The sequence below is a fragment of the Clarias gariepinus genome, chromosome 3, assembly GCF_024256425.1.
Source record: "Clarias gariepinus isolate MV-2021 ecotype Netherlands chromosome 3, CGAR_prim_01v2, whole genome shotgun sequence".
In the NCBI taxonomy this organism is placed as follows: Eukaryota; Metazoa; Chordata; class Actinopteri; order Siluriformes; family Clariidae; genus Clarias; species Clarias gariepinus.
In genome coordinates, this window is record NC_071102.1 from 44026607 (window position 1) to 44038160 (window position 11554).

Genomic DNA, 11554 nt, shown 5'->3' on the forward strand with positions numbered 1-11554 from the left:
ATCGTTGATTGGTTCTCTCGCAGAGAGGCGGAATGCGTTCTTGAAATCTCATTTGTTTGCCCGTACGTCACTAAAAGCGGTTACGGGTGTCAGGGCTGGCTGAGGCGTCCTGTCAGAAGTTTTTTCTGTTTATTTTTTTTTAAATATATATATCTACTGCTCATTTATTCTACTTGACTATGCTGTTTGGAGTGGGTGTTATTGTATTTAGCACAATACAGTTTTTTTTTTAAGGATAAATGTTTGTAACAAATCTAGGTAATATGTCAAAACTTAGGTAACGATAATCGACTAAAAAATATGGTTAGCCGTTGCTAGGACTACCAAGGGGCGTGACCTGACCTAGACCACGTGACGCGCTGCTCTCCCCCCGCCCCCTCCCTCTCTTTCCCTCTATTTGCTTCGATGTCAGCCATGTGTGTGTGTGTGAGTGAGTGTGTGTGGGGATAGGTTTATATGTGTGTGCGTGTGTCGCCGCCGCCCGGACAGCGGGAGGAAACGAATCGTACGGGGGGAAAAAAATAACACCACCATGGAACTGACCGCGATCGGGGACCGAGTTTTCGCCGCCGAGGCTATCATGAAGCGGCGCGTGCGAAAGGTGAGGAAGCCGCGCGCGTAATTTTTCCTTTCTTTTTTCTATTTCTTTTTTTAACGCGCACGCGGCGAAGACAAGCGGCTCGCGAGGCGGGTTCGCGCTCAACCGCGATACCGAAAAAAGAGCCCCTTTAACGAGGGGGGAGGGGGTGGTGGTGAGGGAGGCGTGTGTGTGTGTGTGTGTGAGGGGAGAGGGAGGCCTAGTTTGGCAGATGTTCACCACGGCGTAGCAGAATGAAAATGCGGTGTTAATAATCGAACATTTAATAGAGTAATGCTGACAGAAGGACGGGGGATTCGCTGTACACATCACGCGCCGCGTCCCGAAACAACACTGTGTGGGTTTGCCGAACAAAGTGCACAGCATGCCGCCGTATCAAAGCCAGGATCTGTGCATGAAAGCTAAAGCTGCAAGCTGCAGTGTGCATGACCAAGATCTAAAAGTGTGACCTTCCCGAGCCATTAATTTATCTCTAACCACACACACACATACACAATCACACACAATCACACACACACAATCACAAGGCTTCATCACTAACACAAGTCAGTAGCATGGAAATGCATAATTAGTATAGTGCATTATAACATGCCTATTGCTCTGTCATAGGGAGAACTTGCTGTTTAAACAGTGTGTGTGGATATAAAATATAATATAACAATATAATATAAAATATAAAACAATATAACATTTTCCAGACGTTTTACCATTTTAAACCTTTAACGAGTGATTAAATGTCGCCCGTTCCTTAAAACTTTTTAGTTTTCTCACTTAAAATCCAAGTGTAGCATTTAAACACTGCTTCAAATACAAGAGTTTAACAGTTTAACTTCAAATGAACTTAAATAAAAAACCAACATTGTTACCGATCCGCGCGCATCTCTAGTCATCCGCCATAATTATTATTTCTAAACAAACTTGGTGAATGGTTCACTCCTCCCATGAATGCGGTGTTGTGAGACTGGTGTACCTGTGTGTAATGAGTGGGTTTGAGACTAACTCGCTCACAGAGTTTTGAGGAAAAGGCAGATCAAAGGCTTTTAACATGTGATTTTTGATAATCTAAAGCCATAAAAATGCATTTCTGTTGTGTCGCTCGGAAGCTTCTGCGTTCGATACAGAATTGTTTATATCTGATGCCGATCACCAGCCACGACCAATCAAACTGAGAACCAGACAATGATGGTCACTGGATGATCGTCCGGTTCATCTCTATTGTAAATGTAAAAGTAGTTTAAAAATATATGTTTTGGAGTCCTTGTGGCGATACGTGAATCACAGGCTATTCATAACTACGGTGGCGTAATGTCACTTTGCACCTCCAGGTTCCAGATTGGATTCCTGCTTCAGGCTCCCGCGACCCTGTATACAGGATAAAGTGGTATAGATAAGGAGTGAGATGTATACAGCGGTACCTCAGCATACACCGTTCCGTTTTTCATGGAAAATAATGTAAATGCAGATAATCCATTCTAGCCACCCCAAATTATTACCAAAATTACCAATTTCCAACACTAAAATAATATTTTTTGCATATAAAAACAATCAAACTATTTAGAAAATGGAGTAAAATATTAAATAAATAGACACTAAACCTCACTCAACCTTAATTTATGATTCCTCTTGGCACCGGCTGCTTTCGAAACCAAACTGAAGGTAGCTCCATTCTCTTCTTGCTACCGTCCTTAATAATATTATTGGGACCCATGGTGCAACATGCTGTATGTCTTCTTAATCTTGCATAAAATGTAAAACAAACAAAAAGTATGTAAACTCACTTCACTTGGCTTTCCAATTCCAAAAAATTTTTGGAACAGCTCCTGAACGTACGCATGACTAGAAGTACACACGACTGGCTCAGTTGCTCGAATGTCGAAAATGCTTTGTGTGTGAAGCAAATTCCTTGCGAAAGTTCTTAAGGCGAAAAGCCTAGGTACCACTGTACACTACATGGACAAAAGTATTTGGCCAAACCTGCTTTTGGCCTCCTTTTGCAGCATCCACTTGAAGGCCGTCCTCAAGATTTTGGAGTGTTTCTGTTTGAATTCGTGCCCATTTATCCTGTAGAGTGTTTATAAGGTCAGGCACTGATGTTGGACGAGAAGGCCCGAATCGCAATCTCCGTTCCAGTTCATCCCAAAGGTGCTCAGTGGGGTTGAAGTCAGGGGTCTGTGTTCGGGCCGGTCAAGTTCTTACACATTGAACTCATCAAATCGTGTCTTTATTGCTTGCTTTGTGCACTGGGGTTCAGTCATGTTGGAATAGAAAAGGGTCTTCCCCATACTGTTATCACAAAGTTGCATAGAAGCCTAGGATTGTCCAAGATTTCTTGGTATGCTGAAGCATTAAGATTGTCCTTCACTGGGGATAAGGGGCCTGATCGATTAAAATACTTGAATTCCATAATTGAAAGGTTTGGCCAAATTTATAAGTACTTATAAAACTCTTCATTAGCTCTTTAATACACTCAAAAAAATAACTCTTTGAATGAACTCAATTAAATCATGGAAAGAATTTCCACATGATTTAATGCCATTCTTTCAGCATTAAGCGATTTTGTTGGCCCAACTTTATGTTCTTAGGTTCAGTCAAATGAATTTATTAGGTTCATTTAACGTATTTACTACAGCTGCGTCTAACATAATTTAATACTGTTACGCCAACATATTTTAAGGCGTTGGTACAACAAATTTCTCAGTTGTAAATTTAGTTGGCACAACAGAATTGCTTAATTGCAATTTAGGCAATTGAATCACTTGAAAATTCTTTCCATGATTTAATTAAGTTTATTCAAAGAGTAACTACAGTACAATGCAAAAATAATGGAAATCTTTTCTAATGTATATTGAATTTAAGTGAAAATATCGGCAGAGATCTTTAAAATATAGACAGGCCAGCTAATTCAACTTACAGTACTACCAGCTACAGTGGGTGGATTAAGGTGTTGGTGAATTAAAGACTTTGCTGGACGCTGGCTGGAGTTGAAGTGCCCTGTTCAACAGAATTCTCTAAAGGAAAGAAGCAAAAGACAGTCTGTATTTTAAGTGTGATTAAAAATACAGGAAATAGCTTAAACCAAAATAACGTGACTAAACATCGCTAAACAGCAGGTGACATTTATGTTCTGTATTTTGTTTCTATGTAGGAAGATGGGAATTAATTCCTGCTCACCTTTTCCACATGCCCGCCAAATGTTTGTCTTTTCGACACACTGTGTTCTCTTCTCGCGATGTTTGCTTTAATATTTCCGAATTTTATAGTGACAAGATCTCTTTGGTTTATCTCAACATGATTGAATCTAATACATGGTAAGTTGTTGAGTTTCATGCAAAAACAACATAATTTAATCATGTTCATCTTGAAAACATGAAATTATTGTGTACAAAACACATATTACATTTTAGTACATGTAACAGGTAGCCAACTTCCTTTTTTTTAATGCACCAAATCCCCCAGAGGCTCCTGATGCAATTATAATAGCAATTATATTTTATTTTACTTTGTTTGTATCTGCTGCGTAAAGGTCTAATATCCACTATTTATGCCGAATTGATGACTGACGGGAGGTCCTTTCAACCTCCTTATGCCCTCTCCACTCTTTATTACAGTTTACGGTTGGACACCGGGATCATTCCCCCAAAAGTTAATCTTTCTCTCCTCTACCCAGATGTCGATCCTGCTGTGATGAATGTAAAAGTGGAGAGGCGTCTCTTATTCATCTGTCTTGGACATACCCTAACTACAGCTAAACGTTGATTATTGTCCCGTGCGTCCCTCCTCGCCAGGGGTTCTCTTTTATTTAAGTGGAAGGACGCCACCTCACATTGCCACACCCAGTGGCTCAGGGATATTATGTCCTGTTTGTCCCTCAAGAAGATTTCACTACTCAGTCTGTAATTCATGCTTGAAATTCTCAACAGGTGTGGGGGATCAGGTTCATCTTTTTCCTAGTCTCACATTAGATTTATAGTTCGCTCTCCTCTTTTATTTGATTGGTTGGTTTTCACCAGTGTATGGAATTGTTTTATTAAAAAACAACAAGAATAATAAAAAAAAGCCTCTTCTTTAAATACAAAACCCAGACCTCCAACTCCTTGTTTTTTCTTTCTTTAAAAAACTGTTAAAAGTAATACTTTGTTAACTTTCCTTTACTAGCATTAAGAGCACCAACTTGCTTAGCGATGCGAAGATGTCTTTTAGGGTGCTTTGACACTAGGGACATGGGCTTGGATCCCAAAGTCCGGAACGTTTGATTCAGTAGACTGTGCTCGCGTCAGATGAGATAGGGAAGGGTAACGCTAGCAAAACACAGAAGTGGATCGCTGTTTAGAATGATTCGTTGTTAACGTTTTTTGTAATTGTGTCAGGTGTGAAAATAGCCTGAGAACTTCAATGTCCAACAGGATGCGAGTCTGTTGATGTTTAACCTTCTATTTGTTAACTTGAACTATGTTTAATTAATGGACTTTAGGAATCCTAGATACTTGTCATCATATTAATGTTTAGGTTAAGTACAATTCCACAATTTGTACCAGTTTATACTGATAAACATTATACATATGAATATTGAATCATTTTGCTTAATTATCGAAATTAACATTTTTTTTTCTACCTAAGCTGTTCCTTTAAGAGAAGAAACTCATGCGGTTCTCGTTTTTTGTTTTCTAGGGCAACATTGAGTATCTGGTGAAATGGAAAGGATGGGCACTTAAGTAAGTAGGAGTAACAGAGACTAATTAGAAATGCTTACTGTTGCTGTAAACCTTGAAAAAACCTTGCTGTAAAGACATTTCACCTTTAACATTGTTGTTGCGTTCGGGTTTGACCCGCAGGCACAGCACGTGGGAACCCGAGGAGAACATTCTGGACGATCGGCTCATATCAGCATTCGAGCAGAAGTAGGTTCACAATTGATTTTCTCTTTAGAACGTAAAAGGCCGGAACTGTTCTTTGATCAATAGCAATAATAATAATAATAAAAATAATTAAACGTTTTTTTAAAGATTGAATATGAGGAGATAAGACATGTTTAGGTTTATTTTTTATTATTATTTTAATGTGGAAATGTATGCAGACCCTAAAGTGACACAGGAGACGTAAGAAGTACATCCATAACCAAAAATCATATTTAAGATAACTTTAATAAATAATGAGATAGAATTCCTGGTAACATTGTGAAGTAGGGAAACACAGATGAATCACTTTTCCTGGGAGAAACAGTAAAATGGCTTATATGTAGGTCATAGAGTCATTATCTGGCCATTTTCTTCTCTTGTGTAGGTTTCTGTGTGTGTGTGTTAAGTGGGCATGGTTTGGCCAGGTTGTAACACATCAGTGCAGAATAAATACGTATCTGTTTTTTTTGTTTGTCAGGTCCTAAACAACCTTAATAGCTCCCAAACAGATTGTTCAGTCTCTTCTCCATTTAAAGTTTAAGCAAGGCAGAAGACTTGGCTTTCCATTCTTAGCAAAAAATTCAGTGAAATCGAATACGCACCTAGGGGAGAGAGAGCGAGAGTGGTGTGTCCACTGTAAAAACCCAATTATAGTCTATGGAGTGATCTTGGAGTGTTTTTTGAAGCATGTTTCCAAAAACTTCCAAGCTGGAAAAGGTTGTTCGCCACAGGTTTAAACGCATACTCATAACTTGAAAATGGTGTGACCCGCATAAAAAAACTAAAATTTTGACACACAAGAGACATTGTGAAGGAGCGACGCAATAGCTCACTTGAGTGAAATGCTGAAAGTGGCTTGTTTCTAGCTCATAGGCTTGCAAAGATATGAGTCTGCATGCTGACCATGTGTGAGAGTTAAGGGGGCGTGGCCTGGGCCACTTACGGCAGCCACCAAACAAATTCTCACAACTACAAAATGGTGCATTTTCTTAGCTTAAGATCATTTCATTGTGCAGAGGAGACCCATGCAAACATTTAGATATAATTTCCTGGGGGTTTGGGCAAAATAGTCCTAGGGCATTGGTGTCTCCGTTGTAGGTTTCTCGCCTACCATGCGGAAGGCTCAGGTTTGATTCCTAGCCAATGCCCAAACCCTGACCACTGGATGCAGTGCCGGTCCCAAGCCTGGATAAAAAGTGAGGGCTGCGTCAGGAGGGGCATCCAGCATAAAACCTGTGCCAAGTTGTTGTGCGGATCGGTGGCTCCCAACGGAAGCAGCCAAAAGACAAACAACAACAACAGCAGGGTTTTTTTTTTTTTGGCCCTGAATCAGAAACAGGGATATTATGGAAACCCAATGGTTGGATACCTTAGAAAAGTTAAATCACACCATTCCTGGCTGAGGGCGCCCCTAATAATGATACATAAACCTGTTTCACACTGATACCAACGCTCAGCACTGTGTTAATTAAATGTTCGCCTTCCTGCTCTAGGATTGGCTCTCATTTCACAGGCAGTAACGATCTGACCAATCATAGATGAGACAGACTGCTTATATTAGAACCGCCCATAACACAGTAGACGGGATTTGTCAAGAAAAATGAGATTTGTACCAAACCTAACTTGCTAACACACCAGCTTGCTAAGTGTTAAAAACAACCAAACGATAAAAACAACCAATTCATAGATGTGATTTTTAGAAATTGTCTAGCAGCGAGTGTTCTTACTCAGCCCTTTAAAAAGGAAAAGAAAGAGATTTTTCTTCTATGTGTTTTTTCACCCTTTGGGGTGTCAGCAGCACTAAGAATAATGGCTTTTTTGTAGCTAGGTACAGTCAAGTCAAACAAGCAGCTGAAATTCTCTTGATGTTCTACCTCTAAGGCAGTTTCCTCTAGGCAAGTTAGCCAGTTAGTCAATATAAGTGATTACAGGTTAGAGTGATGTTATGGTTTATACCTTAAAAAACAAAATCCCACTTTGAAATTTGAGCAATTCTTATGAAATGACAGGGACGTGTGTGCCTTCAAGGTTTGTGTTTTTGTTTTTACGTCAGTTTTTTTTTTTTATAAAGGTACACAAGAACTGCTTAAACAATGAGAGAGTTGTGTATTTCTTTCACTTTAACACAGAGATCCCTGTTGGTCAGAATATTACGACTCTGTGGTGATGTAATGTTATACCCTAATGCCATGCCCCCCTCCCCCCATCTCTACAGGGAACGAGAGCAGGAGCTCTACGGCCCAAAGAAGCGAGGACCCAAACCAAAAAACTTCGTGCTGAAGGTTCGAATTTCTCTGTTATGCATCATCGATTTTTACTCTGAATGGAAAGAACATTAAGTCGTTCGTACCGGCCAGTGTTTCTCAACCAAGCAGAATAACTATCGCTATTATGTGCCAAAGAATGTCCGCTGGTAATTTTAAAGCCGCTGAGGTTTTGGGCAGTTTTCCTTGACATTGGATCAGATGTCCTGGCTGGTTCAATTCAAAATGTTGTTTTTATGACAAGTGTTAGCATGAGAACTTTAGAAGCACTGGCAGGTAGTGCCAAGATGACTCTGGTGTAAATGTCAGTTTCAGCGAGTCCAGTGGGATAAGTAACGCTGGTCCTGAAGAAAGAAGCTCAGGAGAAGCATGAAAATGCTTAAGATAAAAATGAAATAAACTAGACATCCATATCAAGTGGTTTGTCTAAAAGCGATAGATCGTTCTGAATTTTTCTTCTATATAGTTAAAAGACGTAAGATGAGTGGTGGTAGAAATGTAAACTTGTCTTCAGTTCCACTAATAATTTACTTAAGCATCTAGAAAGTTAAAACACTGTACATTATGTACAATCATACACAAAATGTTGACACCTAAACCCTCAAAATTTCTACGTAGAATCCCTTTTATTGAAAAAGTTTCTAGTAAATCTCAAAAACAGTATTTGAATTAAGCTAGGTTTGAAATATATCAACATTACCAACTCTTTTAAAAAAAAAAAACTTTGCCCACACATATAGGTTATTTAAACATAGGTAATATTCTTCCTCCCCCAGGCACGAGCTCAAGCAGGTGAGACGCCAATCCGTAGCTCCAGTACCCGCCATGCCGCTCCAAGCTCTTCCTCCTCGCCGCCAGTTCCTCCTAACCCTCCGTCTTCGACACCTGTGGCACCGACACCCAGGTTGCACTCTCTAGCTGCCTCACACAAGCTTAAGAAAGATATCCATCGTTGCCACCGCATGTCCCGGCGACCTTTGCCTCGACCCGACCCCCTAGCAAACCCAGATGGTTCATCCTTCCTTTCCCGTCTGCCGATCTCCCCGTTTTCTGAGACTGTGCGCATTTTGAACCGCAGGGTCAAGCCACGCGAGGTCAAGCGCGGTCGCATCATTCTCAACCTCAAAGTAATCGATAAATATAGTCCCGGGACGACCAAAGGGCACCAAGGAAGGTCGCAAATTCCGTCCCGGAATCGCATCATCGGGAAGAGGCAAGGAGACATGCCCTACAAGCCGTTTCAACCACCCATGAAGATGCCCGGCTTTCCCATGTACGGCCAGCCATTTGGTCTCCAGCCTTGCCCTCCTTCCTCAGCTTCAGCTGGTGCCAGAGCTCCATCTGCTATCGGAACTAAAATGAGAGCCCATTCTTCGTCAGATTCTTCCCGGGTTCGGATCCAGTCACCCCCTTCTCCGTCCAGCTCCAGTGGCAACGAAAGCGACGCTCCGTCTTCAGCGAGAAGTCAGCCTCGTCGCCAGCCACCCCAGCTTACCGCAACCTCATGCCCATCTGTGGCACTCAGCACAGAAACCTTATCCCAAACTCATAGTCAATCCACTGACGTCAAATCTGGATCCTCAGCACTCTGTCTCCCCTCCTCTCCACCCCTCTCTTCTTCTTCCTCGTTATCATTGTCACCAGATAACAAAAAACGGAGGGCACAGAATCTCTGTGGGACAAGGGGCAGGAAAAGGAAACCACGTCGCCGATTTCAGACATCTGATAGCAATGAGAAGACGGGGGTTAAACAGCTTGACCCCGACTGGCATCCCAAGAGGACGTCCACTTGCTCCAATGTCGTTGTTACTGATGTTGCAACTAACCATCTTACCGTCACTATTAAGGAATTCTGCCAGTCTAGAGCCGGTACTGGAACCTCATCATTGTCCCACGCTGAAAACGCCAAAGCTTCCACCACTTAGTCTTCTTCAGTTAATGCTACCAGTATCCAGTTGACTCACTGACCCCAACAAGAACTTGCCATGAGAATATTTCCAAAAAAAAAAAAAATTTAATAAACAAGCGGTGCCATCAATGAAATTTAAACCTATTTTTTAAAGAAATTTAGCTATCTATATAGATATCTATATATAAACATTCAGAGAGTTCACACTCTACTCGTTTCACGTCTATCCTTTCATCCCCAAGAGATTGTCTTCGGTAACTCCGTTCTTTAATAATCATGTGGGAGTAAAAGAAACAAAGGATCAAATTGTACTAATATAGCTTCGTATTGCAATTGCAATAAGTCTCGCAATATATTCAGAATCGACCAGTGAAGACTTAAGATGAGTGCGGCCCCCGGATCTGTTAGAGGGCTCGTCCGGATACAGCCTTTTGCAATACTGTACGTACTCCAAACATCAATAGAATTGCACAAGGAATTAACAAGATATGTTACAGACAACGTTTAACCCTAGAATTGTGCCTGCTTTTGGTGCTGTCAACGCTGTAGAGACCTCAGCATGAGCAGTGACCGTGAGTTAGTTATGCTTCGGCGTGTTGTAAACCAATCCGTTCTTCTCCACCATTGAACCCATGATTTGCACGCACAATGCAAGAACCTTTTGGGGTTGTGCTCTGGCCCCTTACAGAAAGATAACGTCCACCAAGACTCTAAACTGCCACTACGGACTGCATCACAAGATTGCTACTGTACATCATTTCTCTTCCCTGATTCTTAGAGGGTCGTATTTGCCTTCTGGAGTATTTCATAGTTTGTGTTTGGTGTGATTGGTGTTTTACGATGTCCGACTGGTTTGAGATCCCTCAACCGGGGACTTATAACCATATACAAATGTTTAGCCTTTATGATGACAGCTTCATTAATAATTGATGCTGTTCTGAATGATTTTTTACTAGTTTCAATAGAAACACATTGTTGATTCTCAAACCAGTCCAGCAGTCAAGATTCTAGTCCAACTGGGTGATAGATCAGACCTGGGATAAAAACAGTCAAATGTTTTTTTTTTTTTTCTGAGCTTCCTCAGGGCTCATGTGAATGTGAATGCTGGTTTTGTGGGTTTGGGGGATTTCACATGCGCCATTACTCGTGTCTAAATTTGGGTGCGGTCCAAGCGACTTCACCACAAGTTTATTTTGAATAGAATCACAAGGTTCATATGGCAGCTAACTGTGATGAAGGATATTGCAATGTGAGAAGGCGTATTTATTTCTAGGACTTATTTGAGGAGGAATAGTCCTGCCCAAATCTTCTTGAATGTGCCTTTGGGAACTTTGGGGAGAGGAGACGATTGGGAAATGTGTTTTTGTAAGTATGGAGTTAATTATGTGCCAAAATTTAACAAACAAACACAATCTGCTTTGCAAAGAAAAAAATCGACTTTCTCACAAATGCGCCAACCTATTTTCTCACAAATGCAAGGGAGCAACTTTCTCTTCCAAAACAGCAGATGGCGCTATCGGTCAATTTACTTTATTCTCCCGAGACCTCAAACAACGTGTTTATATGGTTTACCCTTATGTTCCAGAGGAATATAAGCGGGGAACAGTTTTGAGGTGTCTATAATATATCCAGACAGCCAGACATATTAACAATCCACTATCTTTAGGATGGAGCCCTGTAGCATTTTAATTAACTATTGAAGGCTGAAAGAACTGCCATCATGTTTGGCTTTTTATATCCATAACGGACGTATGCGACATGATGCATTAAAATCTTCATAATTAGTGATCATATCTACATTTAAATAATCTTTAACAAAGTTATAAGGGGGGGGGGGAAAGCTTTAAATGAACAGTAAACATACTGTATTAGACAATTTTATTACAAA

At 40.8% G+C, this 11554-nt stretch overlaps 1 protein-coding gene across 1 annotated transcript; it reads left to right on the top strand.

Moving 5' to 3' along the window:
- Nucleotides 1–407: 407 nt before the first annotated feature.
- On the top strand, nucleotides 408–10747 carry cbx6a (chromobox homolog 6a). The gene is made up of 5 exons (XM_053491397.1): nucleotides 408–601; nucleotides 5267–5310; nucleotides 5431–5496; nucleotides 7709–7775; nucleotides 8534–10747. Exons 1-5 carry the CDS (start codon nucleotides 533–535, stop codon nucleotides 9680–9682), a joined length of 1395 nt encoding a protein of 464 aa, XP_053347372.1. The 5' UTR covers nucleotides 408–532; the 3' UTR covers nucleotides 9683–10747.
- The last annotated feature ends 807 nt before the right edge of the window (nucleotides 10748–11554 follow it).